Source organism: Zosterops lateralis, assembly GCF_965231275.1.
Source record: "Zosterops lateralis genome assembly, chromosome: 23".
In the NCBI taxonomy this organism is placed as follows: Eukaryota; Metazoa; Chordata; class Aves; order Passeriformes; family Zosteropidae; genus Zosterops; species Zosterops lateralis.
The window spans coordinates 340,167-359,391 of record NC_139783.1 but is presented as its reverse complement, the minus strand read 5'-3'; the positions used below and the strand labels follow the sequence as shown (position 1 = coordinate 359,391).

The following is a 19,225-nucleotide window of genomic DNA, read 5'->3' as shown; positions in this document are numbered from 1 at the left end:
TCCCCGTACCGGTTTTACTGGTTTTACTGGTCCCAGCGCTGGCCCCGCCCCGCCGCCCCGCGCATGCGCAGTTCCCGCCATGGCGCCGCTGCGAGTCCATGTCGTTTATTGGTACCGGGGGGGCCCAAATTCGGGGAGGGGTCTCCAAAATCTGGGGGGTCCCCAATTCCCAGGGGTGTCCTCAGTCCTGGGGGGGTCCCCAAATCCCGGGGGGTGTCCCCAAATTCTGGGTTTGTCCCCAAATTTCGGGGGGTGTCCCCAATCCCGGGGGCGGGGCCCTAATTTTGGGGGCGTGTCCCTAATTGTGGTGGGGGTCCCCAATTCTGGGGGGGGTCCCCAAATTCCAGGGGAGGTCCCCAAATTCTGGGAGGGGTCCCCAAATCCTGGGAGGGGTCCCCAAATCCTGGGGGATGTCCCCAAATTCTGGGAGGGGTCCCCAAATCCTGGGAGGGGTTTCCAAATCCTGGGGGGGGTCCCCAAATTCTGGGAGGGGTCCCCAAATCCTGGGAGGGGTTTCCAAATCCTGGGAGGGGTCCCCAAATTCTGGGAGGGGTTTCCAAATCCTGGGAGGGGTCCCCAAATCCTGGGGGGTGTCCCCAAATTCTGGGGGGTCCCCAAATTCTGGGAGGGGTCCCCAAATCCTTGGGGTGTCCCCAATTTTGGGAGGGGTCCCCAATTCCCGGTTTTGTCCCCAATTTTGAGGTTTATCCCAAATTTTTTGGGGCTTTGTCCCCAATTTTTTGGGGTGTCCCCAATTTTGGGGTGTCCCTTTTTTAACCCTTTCCTCCCCAACAGCGGAGCCTGAGGCTACAAACCCAGGGTGAGAAAACCCCCTCCTCAAAAAACAAAAATTCCTCACCCCCCAAAAAAATTCCTGACCCCTCAAAAACCTGGAGGGGACCCCAAAAATAATTTGGGACCCCCCCAAAATTTTTTTTTTTTTTCAGTTCCAGAAGCTGAAGCAGGAGCTGGAGCGGCGCTTCCCGGGAGCCCTGGACGTGGTGGGGAATTTTGGGGTTAATTTTGGGGGGATTTGGGGTTAATTTTGGGGGATTTTGGGTTAGATTGTGGGAATTTGGGGGATTTTGGTGTCAGTTGGGGGGATTTGGGGTTAATTCGGAGGATTTTGGGGTTGAATTGAGGGATTTTGGGGTTAAATTTGGGGATTTCGGGTTAATTTGGGGGATTTTGGGGTTCATTGGTGGGATCTTGGGGTTCATTTGGGGTTCATTTGGGAGATTTTTGGGGTTCATTTGGGGTTTGGGGAGGAATTTGGGATTTTTGGGGTGAATCCCCAGGATTTGGGGAGTCTCGGGATTATTGGGGTGAATCCCCAGGATTTTAGGGGGAGAAATCTCGGAATTTTTTTTGGGGTGAATCCCCAGAATTTGGGGGAGAAATTTCAGGATTTTTCGGGTGGGATCCTCAGGATTTTTGGGGGGAGAAATTTCGGGATTTTTCAGGTGGGATCTCCAGGATTTTTCAGAGTGAATCCCCAGGATTTTGGGAGGGAATTTGGGATTTTTTTGGGGGTGAAATCCCCGGATTTTGGGAGGGAATTTGGGGATTTTTTGGGGGGTCTCTGAGCTCCCCCCTGTCCCCCCCAGACGGGTCGGGGCACCCGGGAGGTGACGGGATGGTTTGAGGTCACCGTGGGGGAGCACCTGATCCACTCCAAAAAGGTGAGACCCCTCCCCAATTTTGGGCCCCCCCTCTCCTACTTTGGGCCCCCCCTCCCCAATTTCGGGGTGTTTCCCCCCAATTTCGGATCCCCCTCCCCAATTCTGGGATCCTCCTCCCCAATTTCGGGGTCCCCCTCCCCAATTTCGAGTTCCCCCTGCCCAATTTCGGGGTGTCCCCCCCCAATTTCGGGCCCCCCCTCCCAAATTTCAGGTTGTTCCCCCCCAATTTCGGGTCCCCTATCCCCAATTTTGGGATGTTTCCCCCCAATTTCGGGTCCCCATCCCAAATTTCAGGGTGTTTCCCCCAATTTCGGGTCCCCCCTCCCCAATTTCGGGGTCCCCATCCCCAGTTTCGGGGTCTTTTTCCCCAATTCCGGGGTATTTCCCCCCCAGGACGGCGATGGGTTCGTGGACAACGACCTGAAGCTGCTCCGGATCGTGGCCGCCATCGAGGCCCAGCTGGCCTAGAGCCCCATAGAGGGGCCGGGGGGGAAACTGAGGCCACATGTCGCGATATCTCGTGATATCAGGGGGGATATCGCCAGGTATCACAAGATACTGGGAGATATCGTGAGTTATCGGGAGATATCGGGAGATATCGTGACGTATCTCGTGATATATCAGGAGATATCGGTGGATGTCAGCAGATATCACCAGATATCACAAGATAACGCTGAGATATCACGAGATAACAGTCAGATATCAGGAGATATCGCGACATGTCGCGACAGCTGTGACCCCCCGGCCCCCCCTCCCCTCCCCCCACACTCCATGACGGGAATCGCCAAAAAGTCGGGCGGGTCCCTGAGCCCGTGTGGGGGGAGGGCAGGGGGGGCTTGGGGGGGGTCACGGCAGAGCCCAGACCCCCCAAATCCCCCCAAGACCCCTCAAATCCCACCCTAAAACCTTCACATTTCACCAAAATCCTTCAAATTTCATCCTAAATCCCTCAAATTTCACCCCAAACTCCTAAAATCCCACCCCAAAGCCCTCAAATCCCACCCCAGACCCCCCAAATCCCACCCTAAATCCTTCAAAAGTCACCAAAATCCTTCAAATTTCACCCCAAACCCCATAATTCCATCCTAAACCCCCCAAATCCCACCCCAAACCCCTCAGTCCCACCCTAAATCCTTCACATTTCACCTAAATCCTTCAAATTTCACCAAAATCCTTCAAATCTCACCTCAAACCCCTCAGAACCACCTGAAACCCCTCAAATTTCACCCCAAATCCTTCAAATTTCCACCCCAAATGCCCCAATCTCACCCTAAATCCCTGAGATCCCACATAAAGTCCCTCAGATTTCACCCCAAATCCTTCAAATTTCATCAAAATCCTTCAAATTTCATCAAAATCCTTCAAATTTCACCCCAAACCCCTCAGATTTCACCCAAATCCTTAAAATTTCACCCCAAATCCCTGAGATCCCACCTGAAGTTCCTCAAATTTCACCAAAATCCTTCAAATTTCACCAAAATCCTTCACATTTCACCCCAAATCCCATCCCAAACCCTTTTCCCCCTTCCAAATTTTTCTTTTATCCACCAAAAAACCCTTTTCCCCTCACAAACCTCCTGTTGTTTTTGTTTTTGTTTTTTTTTTTTTTTTTTTTTTTCACAAACCTCCTTCGTTGGTGCCGTTTTGGGCCAAATTCAGCTTTTTTTAGGATTTTTCTCCCACAGAACTGGGCTGAAAAATGGAAAAAAAACTCTCAAAAACAGTGAAAATATCTAATAATTTCATTTCCCCCCGCCGCATTTATTTGTTTTCAACCCCCCTTCCAGTTGCCTTCTGTGACTCAGTGGCTTTTTGGGAATAAAATGTTTGAAGTTGGAACCGGATTTGGGTGGTTTTTGGGTTTTTTGGGGATTAATTTGAGGGATTTTATGGGGAAAAGGAGCTGATGAGGCCCGGGCCTCCTTCCGAGCTTTTAAATTCCATTTTCTTGCTAAATCCTAAAACAAAAGCAGCTCGGTGAGAATCGGGGAATCAGGGGATTGTGGAATTATCCATTTTGGGGAATAAAAGTGTGGAAATTCGAGCTGGTTTTGGATTTTTGGGGATGTTCAAAGAGGATCGACACACTCCGAGCTTTGTCCTTGTACTGAAGCCTAAAAAACGTAGTGAAACGATGAAATTATGGGAATAAAAGGTGGAAAATTGAGACGGATTCGGTTAGTTTTTTGGTTGTTTTTTTTTTTTTTTTTTTTTTTTTTTTTATCTACTGGGTGTTTCCATGGGGAAAAAAAAAAAAGAGACCCGAGTGAGGAATGATAGCGGCCATGCCTCGCTCCGAGCTCTCCCAAACTCCATCCTTTACCTCCAACCCCATTAAAAAAACAACACTGAGTTGAGAGGAGTTGAGAACTTAAAGAATTATGGAGATAAAAGGCGGAAAAAGCCCCTGGAGGCGCGTCCCCCTCAGGGCGCCCAAAATGGCGGCGCGGCCTCACCTCAGCCGACCCCCCCCCCCCCCCCCCCCGCGTTCCCGCCCCGCCGCGCGCGGGGCACGACGGGAACCGCCCTCAGCCGGGACCCGCCATTTTCTGCCGGGAAAGGCGGGAAGGGGGAGATCGAAGCCGCCGCAGCTGCTGCACCGCGGGACTTTTCCCCCCCGCGCCACACGGTTTCTGCCAGCGCCGCTCGCAGGTACTGGGAAAGCTGCAGCGGGTTGGGGGTTGGTACTGGAAAGGGAGAGGTGGGAAATACCGGGAGGGCTCCCGGTGCGTGAAGGGGGGGGGAGAAAAACCGGGGTCGCCTGAGGAGACGGTTCTGCTCGGTCCCGCCTTCCGTGCGGCGCCGCGCGGTGATTGGCCGCGGAGGTGAGACGCGATTGGCTGCGAGGCACGTCAATCAAAAGGGAGGGCGCGTGACCGCCGCCGCCCCGGCCAATCAGCGGTGGCTTCGCGGAGGCTTCTGGGTGCGGTAGTTCGGGGTAGTGTCGGCCCCGGTGCGCAGCCAATGAGGAGCGAGGAGAACGTCACGTGGTGCAGCGCGGGGCGCTCATGGGAGCTGTAGTCGCTTAGGCCGCGCCAGGCTCTCCCTTCCCGGTTTTTCCGGTTTTCTCCCCGTTTTTCTCCCCGTTTCTCCCGGCTCTTCCCAGGCTGTGACGGCCCGGCATGGCCCGTACCAAGCAGACGGCTCGGAAATCCACCGGCGGCAAAGCGCCGCGGAAGCAGCTCGCCACCAAGGCGGCCCGGAAGAGCGCGCCCTCCACGGGGGGCGTCAAGAAACCGCATCGCTACCGGTACCGGGGGGACATTGGGGACACTGGGGGACACTGGGAGGACATTGGGGACACTGGGGGGTCATTGAGGGACACTGGGGGGACATTGGGGACACTGGGGGATATTGGGGACACCGGGGGACATTGGGGACACTGGGGGGACATTGAGGGACACTGGGGACACAGGGGGGACACGGGGATGGGGGGACAGGGACATGGGAGGGGACACAGGGATGGGGGACAGGGACACAGGTGTGTGACAGGGCCAGGTAGGCCCCCAGGTGTGTCCCAGGTGTCCCCAACCCCCTGTCCCCATCCCCTGTCCCTGTCCCCAGCCCTGGCATGGTGGGACACAGGGACACAGGTGGGTGACACAGACATGGAGGTGACACAGGTGGCACAGAGGTGTGTCCAGGTGTGCTCAGCTGTCCCCTGTCCCTGTCCCCAGCCCAGGCACGGTGGCCCTGCGGGAGATCCGGCGTTACCAGAAATCCACGGAGCTGCTGATCCGGAAACTTCCCTTCCAAAGGCTGGTCAGGGAGATCGCCCAGGACTTCAAAACAGACCTGCGCTTCCAGAGCGCCGCCATCGGGGCCCTGCAGGTGAGGGACATACCTGAGACACACCTGGGGACACACCTGGGGGGCTGGGGACACACCTGGGACAGGTGAGCACACACCTGGGGACAGACAGTGACACCCCAGAACAGACCTGCGCTTCCAGAGCGCTGCCATCGGGGCCCTGCAGGTGAGCACACACCTGGACAGGTGAGGACACACCTGGGGCACACCTGGGGACACACCTGGGGACACACCTGGGTACAGACAGTGACACCCCACACCAGAGCTGCGCTTCCAGAGCGCCGCCATTGGGCCACTGCAGTGAGCACACACCTGGACAGGTGAGGGACACACCTGAGATCCCACTAGGGACACACCTGGGGACACACCTGGGACACACCTGGGGACACACCTGGGGACACACCTGAGATCCCACTAGGGACACACCTGGGGACACACCTGAGATCCCACTAGGGACACACCTGGGGACACACCTGGGACACACCTGGGGACACACCTGGGGACACACCTGGGACACACCTGGGGACACACCTGGGGACACACCTGAGATCCCACTAGGGACACACCTGGGGACACACCTGGGGACACACCTGGGACACACCTGGGGACACACCTGGGGACACCTGGGACACACCTGGGACACACCTGGGGACACACCTGGGGACACCTGGGACACACCTGGGACACACCTGGGGACACACCTGGGGACACACCTGGGTACAGACAGTGACACCCCAAACTCCACCTGCACTTCCAGACTGCCTCGCCTGTGTCACCTGTGGGTGTCACACCTGTGCTGATGTTACCTGTACACCTGGTGGGGCTCTTTGAGGACCCAGGGGTGACACACAGGGTGACAGGGAGGTGACAGGTGACCCCGTGGGTGTCACACCTGTGTCACACCTGTCCCACAGGAGGCCAGTGAGGCGTACCTGGTGGGGCTCTTTGAGGACACCAACCTGTGCGCCATCCACGCCAAGCGTGTGACCATCATGCCCAAGGACATCCAACTGGCCCGGAGGATCCGCGGGGAGCGAGCCTGAGCCCCAGACCTGGGAGTTTCCTGGGGAATTCTGGAGTTTTTTGGGATTTTCTGGAATTTTCTGGGAATTTTCCAGGAATTTTCCTGGAATTTTCTGTGATTTTTTGAGAATTTTCCAGGAATTTCTGCAATTTTTTGAGAATTTCCAGGAATTTTTTGGGAATTTTCTAAGAATTTTCCTGGAATTTTTTGGGAATTTCTCAAGAATTTCCGGGAATTTTCCTGGAATTTTCTGCAATTTTTCGGAAATTTCCAAGAATTTTCCAGGATTTTCTGGGAATTTCCTGGAATTTTCTGGGAATTTTTCAAGAATTTCCAGGAATTTCCCAATAATTTTCCGAGAAATTCCAGGAATTTTCCAAAATTTTTCACAGTTTTCCAGGAATTTCTGATAATTTTCCAGGAATTTCCTAAGAAATTTCTGAGAATTTCCAGGGGAATTTTTCAGAGAATTTCCAGGAATTTTCCTGGAATTTTTCTGCGATTTTTTGAGAATTTTCCAGGAATTTTCAGAGAATTTTCCCAGAATTTCCCAAAAGTTTTCAGATTTTTCCAGGAATTTCTGGGAATTTTCCCAGAATTTCCCAAGAATCTTCCAGAATCTTCCAGGATTTTCCCTCTCCCGTGGTTTTTTTGGGGTGTTTTCCTCCTTTTTTTGTACACTTGGGGTCGTTCCCGGGGTGAGGTTTTGGGGGTTCCAGGTTTTTTCTACACTTGGAGGAATTTTGGGGGCAAAAAACCGGGGAATTTGGGGCTGGGAAAAAAAATGGGAATTTTTGGGTGAAAAAAACCGGGAATTTGGGGTGGAAAAAAGGGAATTTTGGGCGGAAAAATGGGAATTTTGGGTGGAAAAATGGGAATTTTGGGGGTCACCGGTCAAAATAAAGAAAATCCCGCAGAAAATTCCTGAATTTCTTTGGAATTTATTCAAATTTCCACCTTTTAACCCCAAAAATTTTGGAGGTGGGGTCGGGTTAATTAAGGAATTAGAGAGTTAATTAATGAAGGGGGGGTTAATTAAGGAATGGGAGGGTTAATTAATGAATGGGAGGAGTTAATGAATGAGAGGGGTTAATTAATTAATGGGAGGGATTAATTAATTAATGGGAGGGGTTAATTGGGGTGGGCGTGGCTTCTTCACTTCCCCATAATAAAATCCCACAAAAATCCCGAATTTTCTCCCAATTTCACCCAATTTTTTTTTGGATTTTCCCAAATTTTCGGATTTTTTCCCCAAATTTGTTCCCGGGTGGGGGTTGGGCTGTGGGGGAGGGGCGGGGGGTGATGTTGATGGGTCCTGACAGTCCCGGGGTAAAATTATCCCCTTAATTCGGGCTAATTAGGGATAATTGGGATTAAAGGGGGGAGGGGAAATGAGGGGGGAGGGGAAGGGGGGGGAGGGGTTGGAAATGGAAATTTTTGAGGCTTTTTTTCGGGGAGAAAACGCAGAAATTTGAGGAGGTTTTTTGGTGTTTTTTTTTTTTTTTCTAAAATTCCTAAAATAATTCCTGAAGTTTCAGCTCGTTTTTCCCTCCCCCTTTTCCAAAATGTTCCAAATTTTTCCCAAGTTCATCCCCATTTTTTCCTCATTTTTTCCTTAATTTTTCCCCATTTTTTCCCAATTTTTTCCCAAATTTCCCCCTAAATTTCCCCCCAATTTTTTTCCCATTTTTTCCCAGTTTTGTCCTAATTCTTCCCTTTTTTTTCCCTACATTTTTCCCCATCTTCCCCCACATTTTCCCCCAATTTTTCCTCAAATTTTCACCCAATTTCCCCCACATTTTTCCCCATTTTTTTCCATTTTCCCCCCACATTTTTCCCATTTTTCCCCAAATTTCCCCCCATTTTTCCCATTTATTCCCCCATTTTATCCTCAATTTTCCCCCAATTTTTTCCCAAATTTTCCCCCACATTTTTTCCCAATTTGTTTTCAAAATTCTTCCCTTTTCCCCTCAATTTTTCCCGTTTTTCCCCCACATTTTCCCCATTTTTTCCCCAATTTTCACCCAATTTTTTCCCAATTCTTTCCCCATTTTCCCCAATTTTTTCCTCAATTTTCCCCCAAATTTTCCCCTATTTTCCCCAATTTTCCCCCACATTTTTCAATTTTTTTCCCCTAAATTTTCCCCATTTTCCCCCCAAATTTTTTCCCACATTTTCCCCCATTTTTTCCCAATTTTTTCAAAATTCTTCCCTTTTCCTTCCAATTTTTTCCCATCTTTTCCCCACATTTTTCCCATTTTTTCCCAATTTTCCCCCCAAATTTACCCACATTTTCCCCCCATTTTTCCCAATTTTTTCCCCAATTTTTTCCTCAATTTTCCCCCAATTTTTTCCCTTTTTTTCCCAATTTTTTCCCTTTTTTTCCCAATTTTTTCCCTTTTTTTCCCATTTTTTTTCCCATTTTTTTCCCATTTTTCCCCAATTTTGTGGGAAATTCTTCCCCCCCCCCCCCTCCCCTCCCCCCATCCCTGTCCCCTCCCCCCCCGTGTCCCCGCGTGTCCCAGACGTGGCAGCTGGGCCGGATTAATGTCACCTCCCCCCCAGGGGACAAACGGGGGGGGCGGGAGGAGCCACCAACCCCCCCCTGGACACCCCAAAAATGTCACCGGGGGGCGGGGCTGGGTCACCTGGGTCACCTCCCCCCCCCAGGGCGGTGTCACCCCCAGTGTCACCCCCCAGGTCACCCCAACCCCAGTGTCCCCTCATTGTCCCCATTGTCCCCCCATTGTCCTCAATTATCCTGTTCCCCCTATTGTCCCCCCCATTGTCCCCCATTGTCTCCCCATTGTCCCCAATGTCTTGTGTCCCCCTTCATTGTCCCCAATGTCCCCCATTGTCCCCTGTCCCCCCTCATTGTCCCCATTGTCCCCCCATTGTCCTCAATTATCCTGTTCCCCCTATTGTCCCCCCCATTGTCCCCCATTGTCCCCTGTCCCCCCTCATTGTCCCCCATTGTCCCCCCATCCCAATGTCCCCTCTGTGTCCCCCTCATTGTCCCCCATTGTCCCCTCATTGTCCCCCCCGTGTCCCCCCCCGTTAATTACCCCCCCCCGGGATTAGTGGCCGGGCCAATGTCACCTCTTGTCCCCCATTGTCCCCTCATTGTCCCCCATCATTGTCCCCTCTTGTCCCCCATCATCCCCCCATCCCGCTGTCCCCTCATTGTCCCCACTGTCCCCGTTGTCCCCATTGTGTCCCCCCCCGTGTCCCCCCCGTTAATTACCCCCCCCCGGGATTAGTGGCCGGGCCAATGTCACCTCTTGTCCCCCCGGATTAGGGGGGTGACATCAGCAGCTCCTACTTAAGGCTCCCCCCGCGGCGGGGGTGCCTCCCCTGCCACTGTCACCGTGTCACCGCTGCCACCGCTGTCACCGCACGGCCACCGGTGCAGGTACGGCCGGGTGGGGGGCGGCCGGGGGGGACGGGGACACCTGAGCCCTGGGGACATCACTGGGGACATCATTGAGGGGGGGACATGGCCACCAGAGCCTTGGGGACAGCCCTGGGGACATCCCTGGGTGGGGGACAGGGCCAGCAGAGCCTTGGGGACATGGGGACAGGGTCACCAGAGCCCTGGGGACATCATTGAGGGGGGGACAGGGCCACACCAGCCCTGGGGACAGCCCTGGGGACATCCCTGGGTGGGGGACAGGGCCACCAGAGCCTTGGGGACACAGGGATGGGGCCACCAGAGCCTTGGGGACATCACTGGGGACATGGCTGGGTGGGGGACAGGGCCACCAGAGCCTTGGGGACAGCCCTGGGGACATCACTGGGGACATGGCTGGGTGGGGGACAGGGCCACCAGAGCCTTGGGGACAGCCCTGGGGACATCCCCGGGTGGGGGACAGGGCCACCACAGCATTGGGGACAGCCCTGGGGACATGGGGGCAGGGCCACCAGAACCTTGGGGACATCACTGAGGGGGGGACAGGGCCACCACAGCCCTGGGGACATCACTGGGGACATGGCTGGGTGGGGGACAGGGCCACCAGAGCCCTGGGGACAGCCCTGGGGACATGGGGACAGGGCCACCAGAGCCCTGGGGACATTGGGATGCTTGGGGACATGGAAGGACAGCGGGGGGGGGACACTGGGGGGACACTGGGGGACTTGGGGACACCAGGGCACAGGGGGGGTTGGGAACAGCCCCATGTCCCCCATCACTGTCCCCACTGTGTCCTCACAGTGCCATCGTTGTCACTGTCCCCTCGATGTCCCTGCAATGTCCCCATTGGTGCCATCACTGTCCCCACAGTGCCATCGGTGTCACTGTCCCCATCGTTGTCACTGTCCCCTCGGTGTCCCCTTCACTGTCCCCTCAGTGTCCCCACAGTGTCCCTGCAGTGCCATCAGTGTCCCCCATGTCCCCGTGGTGTCCCCATTGGTGCCATTGCTGTCACTGTCCCCTCAGTGTCCCCTCAGTGTCCCCATCACTGTCCCCTCCATGTCCCTGCAGCGTCCCCACAGTGTCATCACTGTCCCCCGTGTCCCCACAGTGTCCCCATTGGTGTCCCCATCATTGTCACTGTCCCCATCACTGTCCCCTTGGTGTCCCCTCAGTGTCCCTGCAGTGTCCCCTGGTGCCATCACTGTCCCCTCAGTGTCCCCGCAGTGTCCCCGCAGTGTCCCCATCGTTGTCCCTGTCCCCGCAGTGTCCCCGGCCATGATGTCGTACCTGAAGCAGCCGCACTTCGGTGTCAACGGGCTGGGCCTGGAGCTGCTGCCCCCCCCCGTGGGGTACCCGGGTACCCCAAAACTTGGGGGGGGACTTTTGGGGGGGGGGGGTCACTGGGGCTGAGGGACCCCAAAAAATGGGGGGACATTGGGAGGGGGGTCAATGGGGCTGAGGGACCCCCCTGGGGACAGCAAGGACCCCAAAAAACGGGGGGGACACCCCAAGAAAGGGGGGGACATGGGACAGGGGGATGGACTTGCCCCCCCATGGGGTACCCCAAAATTTGGGGGGGACACTAGGGAGGGGGGTGGGATAGAGGGGACACCCCAGGGACCCCAAAAACTGGGGGCACATTGGGAGGGACCCCAAAAAATGGGGGGGAACCATTGGAGGGGGGGGGGATTGGGGTTGAGGGACCCCCTGGCAGGGACCCCAAAATGGGTTTTCCCCCAAATCTCGGGATTTTTCCCCCAAATTTTTGGGATTTTTTCCCCAAATCTCGGGATTTTCCCCCCAAATTTTGGTATTTTTTTCCCAAATTTGGGGTTTTTCCCCTCACCTGCCGGCCCAGGTACGCCCCGGAAGCAGCGGCGGGAGAGAACCACCTTCACCAGGGCCCAGTTGGACGTGCTGGAGGCGCTTTTCGCCAAGACCCGATACCCCGACATCTTCATGAGGGAGGAGGTGGCGCTGAAAATCAACCTGCCCGAGTCCCGCGTGCAGGTGAGACAGGTGTGACACAGGTGTGAGACAGGTGACACAGGTGTGACACACACAGGTGTGACAGGTGTGAAACAGGTGTGACAGAGGACAGGTGTCATAGGTGTGACACAGGTGTGACACACACAGGTGTGACAGGTGTGATAGGTGTGGGACAGGTGAGACAGGTGTGACACAGGTATGACACACACAGGTGTGAGACAGGACAGGTGAGACAGATGTGACACAGGTGTGACATAGGTGTGAGGTCTGACAGAGGTGTGACAGGTGTGACACACACAGGTGTGACAGGTGTGACACAGGTGAGACAGACGTGACAGGTGTGACACACGCAGGTGTGACAGGTGTGACAGATGTGACACAGGTATGATACAGGTGTGACACAGGCGTGACACAGGTGTGGGACAGGTGTGGGGATATGGGAGGGGACACAGGGAACAGGAAATGGGGGGGATTTGGGGGACGGTGGGAGGAGCAGGTGAGTCCCAGGTGAGTCCCAGGTGGGACAGGGGAGGCCTCAACATCTCCCTGTGTTCCCACATCCCTTTGTGCCCTCTGTGCCTCAGTTTCCCCCCCGTGCCTCAGTTTCCCCCCCGTGCCTCAGTTTACCCCGTGCCTCAGTTTCCCCTGTCCCTCCCCAGGTGTGGTTCAAGAACCGCCGCGCCAAGTGCCGCCAGCAGCAGGCCCAGGGCTCGGGCCCCCCCAAACCTCGCCCACCCCCCAAAAAGAAGACCACGCCCCCCCGGGACCCCCCCCAGGACCCCCCCCCGGGCCCTTTCACGCCCCCCCCGCCGCCCCCTCCCCCGGCCCCCCCCGGCGGCGCCCCCCCCGTGTCCATCTGGAGCCCCGCCCTGTCCCCCCCCCTGGACCCCTCCCCGGGGGGCTTCCGGGCCTTCCCCCCCACCCCGGGGGGCTTCACCCAGGGGGGGTTCCCCGCCTATTTCGGGGGGCTCGACTCCTACCTGTCCCCGCTGCCCCCCCAGGTGGGCGCCCTCAGCCCCCTGGGGCCCCCCCCGGGGGGTTTCGGGGGGTCCCCGGCGGGTTTTGGGGGGACCCCCGGCCTCGGGGGGGGGTTCGGGGACTGCCTGGAGCCCCCGGGGGGGCCCTGGAAGGTCAATTTGGGGGGGGGGTTCGGGGGTCCCGAGTGCCTCGAGTACAAAGATCAGACCACCTGGAAGTTCCAGGTGTTGTAGGGGCGGGGAAAGGGGCGGGGCCGGGGAAAGGGGCGGGGTCAAGAAAAGGGCGGAGCCAATAAAAGGGCTGGGCGGGAAAAGGGGGCGTGGCCAGGAAAGGCGAGAGTCCAGGAAAAGGGGCGGGGATATGGAAAAGGGGCGTGGCCAAGAAAGGAGGCGTGGTCATTGTGGGGAAAGGGGCGTGGCTTGTTTTGGCGGGAAATCTGGGAGAGTCCTGCAATTCTCGAGGTCGTGGATAATTAATCCCCGAAGACACGGATAATTAATTAATTCCTGGAGCACGGACAATTCTTGAGGTCATGGATAATTAATCTCCAAGGTCGTGGATAATTAATTACCAGGTAATGGACAATTAATTCTTGGATCATGGAGACAATTCCTGGAGTTTTGGACAATTATTCCCTGAGGTCGTGGACAATTAATCCTCGGGGTCATCGATAATTAATTCCTGGATCATCAATAATTAAATCCCTGGGAATTGATAATTAAATAAACTGAATATTCCCCCCTCCCCCCGCCCCCCCCCAGTTCCTGGCAGGAAAAAAAGCTGGAAAAGAAAAAATATCGATTAAAAAAAAAGAAAAAAAGTGTGGAAATGGGGGGCGGAGCCTCGTTAATTAACTCTAATGAGGGGAATTGGTGGGGGGGGGGGATTTTGGGGAGCCCTGGGGGGTCTTTGAGGGGGTTGAGGGGGGGTCAGGGGGTTTTTGGGGGGGTTTTGGGGGGTAGAGGGTGGTTTTGGGGGGGTCTGAAGGGGCTCAGGAGGGTCTTTGGGGTGTCTGGGGGGTCTTTGGGGGGGTTTTGGGGGGTCTGGGGGGGTCAGGGGGTGTGGGGGGGTCAGGAGGGTCTTTGGGGGTCTCTGGGAGGGTCTTTGGAGGGGTCTGGGGGTCTTTGGAGGGTCTGGGGGTCTTTGGGGGGGTCTGGGGGGGTTTTGGGGGGTTCTGAAGGGGGTCAGGAGGGTCTTTGGGGTGTCTGGGGGGTCTTTGGGAGGGTCTGGGATGGGTCAGGGGTCTCTGGGGGGTATTTGGGGGTCTCTGGGGGGTTTTTAGGACCCCTCAAACCCTCCCCACTTTCCCCCCCAGACCCTCAATCCCCCTCCCGCCCGCCAGGGGGCGCTGCGGGCAGGGCGAGGTGGGCGTGGCCAGGGCGGGGGCGAGGAGGGGGCGTGGTCAGAAAAAAGAGGGGGCGTGACTAAAATCAGGCTTGGGAAAGCCCCACGTGAGGGATCACGTGATTTGGCCAATATGGCGGCGCCCACGTGATCAGAGTCAAATATGGTGACGCCCACGTGATCAAAACCAAATATGGCGGCGCCCACGTGATCGGGACGCCAATATGGCGGCGCTGCGGGCGGTGAGCGGGGCCGGGGTCACCTGAGGGGGGGGAGGGAAGGGGGTGGAGACCCCCCGGGACCCCCCGGGGAGGGGGAAACACCCCCAAAATCCTCCCTCTCCACGGGATTTGGGGAGGGGGCGGCTCTGAGACCCCACAGGTGTGTCCTCACCCCATCCAGGTGTGTCCCAACCTCACCTGGGGGTCCCCACCTCACCTGGGGGCTCCTCACTCACCTGGGGGTCCCCACCTCATCCTGGGGGTCCCTCCCTCATCCAGGTGTGTCTCCCCCTCACCTGGCGGCCCCTCCCTCACCTGGGGGGTCACCTGGGGGTCCCTCCCTCACCTGCCTTTTCTCCCCCTCCCCAGCTCGGGGGGTCCCGGGGCTGCCCCTCCCTTCGGCCCCAGGTGAGGCAGGTCCGGGGCAGCTCCGGGGGGCTCCGGGAGCACCTGCCCAGGTGGGTGAAGCACCTGCCCGGCTGGGGGAGGCACCTGGAGGCGGCGGCGGGTTGGGCCGAGCGGCGGCGGCTGCGGAACCTGAATGCGTGAGGCCCGAAATGGGGCGGGGGGCGGGAAATTGGGGAGGGGGGCTCACCTGGATCTGGGGGGGGCTCACCTGATGTGTCCCAGGTAAGGGGAGGGGTGTGGGGAGGGGTCTTGGGGGAGTTTTTGGTGTGTCCCAGGTAATGGGAGGGGTCTGGGGTCTCACCAGGTGTGTCCCAGGTAAGGGGAGGGGTCTGGGGTCTCACCAGGTGAGTCCCAGGTAAGGGGAGGGGTCTGGGGTCTCACCAGGTGTGTCCCAGGTAAGGGGAAGGTTTTGAGGAAGGTTTTGGGGGATTTTGGGGGTCCCTGACCAGGTGTGTGTCCCCAGGTGTGTCTCAGGTTTCTGGGGAAGGTTTTGAGGAAGGTTTTGGGGGATTTTGGGGGTCCCTGACCAGGTGTGTCCCCCCAGGTGTCGCAGTTCCCTCAGGGACGATTTCGGGCCCGACGTCGCCGCCGCCGAGTTCACCTGGGCCTGCGGGGGCGGGGTCAGGTCAGGCCACACCCCCTTTTTTGGGGGGTCAGGGGGTGTCCTTGCCCCACCAGGGGGGATCCTGACCCCTGACCCCTCCAGTGACCTTTGACCCCGCAGGTTTTTGGGGCCCTGACCCCTCTGTGACCTTTGACCCCGCAGGTTTTTGGGGCAGCCGAGCTGGGTGGGCCCCGGGGGGCGCCAGGAGCTGCCCCAGGTGAGGCACCTGCCCGTGGTGGGGCTGGACCTGAGCGGGACCCACGTCACCTACGAGGGGCTGGACAACCTGGGTGAGACCCCCAAAAACCACCCAAAAATACCCCCAAAGCTGTTCCACCTGGGCTCACCTGTGTCACACCTGTGTCACACCTGTCCCGCAGTGTCCCTGTCCCACCTGTCCCACCTGTGTCACACCTGAGGTCACACCTGTGTCACACCTGAGGTCACACCTGTCACACCTGTGTCTCCACAGTGTCCCTGTCCCACCTGTCCCACCTGGAGCTCTCAGGGTGTCCCTGTCACACCTGTCACACACCTGAGGTCACACCTGAGGTCACACCTGTGTCTCCACAGTGTCCCTGTCCCACCTGTCCCACCTGGAGCTCTCGGGGTGTCCCCACGTGTCCGACTGGTTCCTGTCGCGGCTCCACGTCTTTGAGGCCACCCTGGAGCACCTGGGGCTGGCCAGGTGTCCCCAGGTGAGCGAGAGGGGCGTGGCCACGCTGCACCACCTCAGGTGAGTCTGTGTGTCACCTGTGAGTCACCTATGTGTCACCTGTGTCACCTGTGAGTCACATGTGTGTCACCTCAGTATCACCTGAGTCACCTGTGTCACCTGTGAGTCACCTGTATGTCACCTGTGTGTCACCTGCGTGTCACCTGAGTGTCACCTGTGTCACCCCAATGTCACCTGAGTGTCACCTGTGTCACCCTAATGTCACCTGAGTGTCACCTGAGTGTCACCTGAGTGTCACCTGTGTCACCTGTGAGTCACCTGTGTGTGTCACCCATGTCACCCCAATGTTACCTGTGAGTCACCTGTGTGTCACCTCAATGTCACCTGTGTGTCACCTGTGTGTCCCAGTATCTCCAGTCCTTGTCCCCATATCTCCCAGTTCATCCCAGTTCCCCCAGGTCCCTCCCAGTCCATCCCAGTCCCCCCCAATCCCCTCCCAGTCCCTCCCAGTTTATCCCAGTCCCCCCAGTCCCCCCAGTCTCTCCCAGTCCCCCCAATCCCCCCAGGGCCCCCCCAGTCCCCCCAGTCCCCTCCCAGTCCCTCCCAGTTTATCCCAGTCCTTTCCCAGTCCCCTCCCAGTCCCCCCAGTCCCCCCAGTCCCCCCAGTCCCCCCCAGTCCCCCCAGTCTCTCCCAGTCCCCCCAGTTTATCCCAGTTCCCCCAGTTGACCCCACTCCCCCCAGGTCTCTGCTGTCCCTGGATCTCTCGGGTCTCTCCGTGTCCAGCCCGGGGCGGCTCCGGGAGCTGCTCGAGGCGGAGCTGCCGCAGTGTCGGGTCCTGGGGCTGGGGGACGAGCCCCGGGGTTAATTAATTTAATTACATTAATTAATTTTATTAATAAAATTAATACATTAATTAAATTTGGCCTTGGGTTTCCATTGGTTTGGAGTTTCCATTGGTTTGGGGTTCTGGAGCTGCCACAGTGTCGGGTCCTGGGGCTGGGGGAGGACCCCAGGATTAATTAATTTAATTAGATTAATTAATAAAATTAATAAAATTAATAAATTTAATAAGTTAATAAAATCAAATTTGTCATTTTTCCCATTGGTTTGGAGTTCCTGGAGCTGCCACAGTGTCAGGTCCTGGGGCTGGAGGAAGAGCCCCAGGATTAATTAATTTAATTTAATGAATTAATAGAATAATAATAAAATTAATAAATTTAATACATTGATTAATTAAATAAAAATTGCCATTTTTTTCCACTGGTTTGGGGTTCTACAGCTGCTGCAGTGTCGGGTCCTGGGCATGGGGGAACCTCCCGAAATTAAATAAATATTAAATTAAATTAAAATAAATTAATCTCTCTTTTCCCCACAGATTTGAGTTTTTTTGAGGCAATTTTTCCTAAATAAATCCATTTTTTTTACCACGGATTTGGGATTTTTTGGTTTTCCAAAACTCCCCCCACTCCAAAATCTCCCCCCAGGCCTCATTTTTTGGGGTTTTGGGGTAAAAAATCCCCCCAAATCCCAAAATTTCCCCCCCAAACCCCAAAATCCCTCCCCAAACCCCCCAAATCCCCCCCAGCCCCATTTTTGGGGTAAAAAAAGGACAATCGGGGGCGGTTTTTGTGTTTAATAAGGTCAATGGTTACCAGCCATATCATAACAAAAGGATTCATAATAAAATGTATCTAAAATAACAATTTTTTTGTCTATTTTTTTTTTTTTTTTTTGTGTTTTTTGGGGCTACAAAGGGGGGGGTGGGGGAGGGGCGGGTGGGGGAGGGGCGGTACCGAGGGGCGGGTGGGGGAGGGGCGGTTGTACCTAATTTTTTTTTATTTGGGGGGGGGAGGGGGGGGTTGGGTGTCCCTCCCCTCCCCCACCCCGCGGGGGGGCCGGGACAGAAAAAAAAAACAAAAACAAAAAAATAATTAATTAATAATAATAATAATATAATAAAAGAGACCAAAAAAAAAAAATAAACAACAACAACAAAAAAAAATTAAAAATTAAAAATTAAAAATAAAAGAGAAAATAAAATCCACAAATTCCCCCAAAATCCTGGGAAATTTTTTTTTTTTAAAAAAGGGGGAGGGGGGAAAACACGACCCCTCCCCCCACAAACAAAACCAGCCCCTCCCCCCACTTTTGTAGTGTCATGGCCCCTCCCCCACACACCCCGCCCCTCCCCCACCCCCCCATGAGGTCACCGGCCTGGGGGGGGGAGGGGCGGCCCCTCCCCCACCGGGGGGGGTTTGGGGGGTCGGGGGGGGGCGGGGCGGGACCCCCCGGGTGGGGGAGGGGCGGCGGCGCCATCAGATGGTGGAGGTTTTGTCTGTGCCGTCTGTGGGGGAGGGGAGACGTCAGGGGGGGTCCCCAAAATCCACCTGGGGGGTCTGTGTGTGACCCCTCCCCCACCCACCCACAGAGTGGGGACCCCCCAAATTCCTCCCAAATTCCTCCCCTGGTCCCTCCATCCCATAGCCCCTCCCTGTCCCTCCCAGGTGTCCCCAGGTGTATCTCAGGTGTGTCCCAGGTACCCCCCAGGTGCCTCCAGGTGTGTCCTTATGTCCCCCAGGTGTCCCCAAGTGTGTCCCAGGTGCCCCCCAAGGTGTCCCCAGGTGTGCCCAGGTGTGACAGGTACCCCCCATGTCCCCCCCAGGTATCCCCAGGTGCCCCCCAGGTATGTCCCATGTTCCCCCAGGTGTATCTCAGGTGTCCCCAGATGTCCTCACGTGTATCCCAGGCCCCCCCATTTCCCCACCAGGTGTCCCCAGGTGTGCCCAGGTGTGTCCCTATGTCCCCCCATGTCTCCAGGTGTATCTCAGGTACCCCCAGGTGTGTCCCATTTCCCCCCAGGTGTCCCCAGGTGTATCTCAGCCCCCCGAGGTGTGTCCCAGGTGTGTCCCCAGCCCCCCCAGGTGTGTCCCCAGGTGTCCCCCAGCCCCCCAGGTACCCCCCAGGTGATCCCCCAGGTGTCCCCAGGTGTGTATGTCTCAGGTACCCCCCAGGTGTATCCCCATGTCCCCCCATGTCCCCCCAGGTGTGCCCAGGTGTGCCCAGGTGTGTCAGTCTC

The 19,225-nt window shown here is 56.5% G+C and overlaps 4 protein-coding genes across 4 annotated transcripts in view; 3 read left to right on the top strand and 1 right to left on the bottom strand.

The window, feature by feature from the left end:
• The first annotated feature begins 48 nt into the window (after nucleotides 1-48).
• On the top strand, nucleotides 49-2,231 carry SELENOW (selenoprotein W). The gene is made up of 5 exons (XM_083877188.1): nucleotides 49-111; nucleotides 796-820; nucleotides 948-1,001; nucleotides 1,608-1,682; nucleotides 2,076-2,231. Exons 1-5 carry the CDS (start codon nucleotides 80-82, stop codon nucleotides 2,148-2,150), a joined length of 261 nt encoding a protein of 86 aa, XP_083733314.1. The 5' UTR covers nucleotides 49-79; the 3' UTR covers nucleotides 2,151-2,231.
• Nucleotides 2,232-4,199: 1,968 nt separating this feature from the next.
• Nucleotides 4,200-7,307, top strand: LOC310918339 (histone H3.3A). The gene is made up of 4 exons (XM_083877187.1): nucleotides 4,200-4,334; nucleotides 4,789-4,932; nucleotides 5,360-5,513; nucleotides 6,407-7,307. The coding sequence occupies exons 2-4, from the start codon at nucleotides 4,805-4,807 to the stop codon at nucleotides 6,533-6,535; spliced, it is 411 nt and encodes a 136-aa protein (XP_083733313.1). The 5' UTR covers nucleotides 4,200-4,334; nucleotides 4,789-4,804; the 3' UTR covers nucleotides 6,536-7,307.
• A 7,142-nt stretch (nucleotides 7,308-14,449) lies between these two features.
• DMAC2 (distal membrane arm assembly component 2) lies at nucleotides 14,450-17,358 on the top strand. The gene is made up of 6 exons (XM_083877112.1): nucleotides 14,450-14,481; nucleotides 14,830-15,005; nucleotides 15,413-15,493; nucleotides 15,635-15,762; nucleotides 16,046-16,208; nucleotides 16,891-17,358. Exons 1-6 carry the CDS (start codon nucleotides 14,464-14,466, stop codon nucleotides 17,012-17,014), a joined length of 690 nt encoding a protein of 229 aa, XP_083733238.1. The 5' UTR covers nucleotides 14,450-14,463; the 3' UTR covers nucleotides 17,015-17,358.
• Nucleotides 17,359-18,464: 1,106 nt separating this feature from the next.
• Nucleotides 18,465-19,225, bottom strand: part of SAMD4B (sterile alpha motif domain containing 4B) — a gene marked incomplete at its 3' end in the record, with an annotated part of 4,177 nt that continues 3,416 nt past the window's right edge. The window contains exon 3 of the mRNA XM_083877149.1: nucleotides 18,465-18,493. Coding sequence (XP_083733275.1) covers nucleotides 18,465-18,493 — 29 coding nt within the window. The remainder of the gene's footprint in view (nucleotides 18,494-19,225) is intronic.

Coding starts and splice junctions, on each gene's coding strand:
- LOC310918339 (XM_083877187.1), top strand. CDS start 4,805: ATGGCCCGTACCAAGCAGACGGCTCGGAAATCCACCGGCGGCAAAGCG. Junction 4,933..5,359: donor AAGAAACCGCATCGCTACCG/GTACCGGGGGGA, acceptor CCCTGTCCCCAG/CCCAGGCACGGTGGCCCTGC. Junction 5,514..6,406: donor CCGCCATCGGGGCCCTGCAG/GTGAGGGACATA, acceptor CCTGTCCCACAG/GAGGCCAGTGAGGCGTACCT.
- DMAC2 (XM_083877112.1), top strand. Junction 15,494..15,634: donor GCCTGCGGGGGCGGGGTCAG/GTCAGGCCACAC, acceptor TTGACCCCGCAG/GTTTTTGGGGCAGCCGAGCT. Junction 15,763..16,045: donor CGAGGGGCTGGACAACCTGG/GTGAGACCCCCA, acceptor GTGTCTCCACAG/TGTCCCTGTCCCACCTGTCC.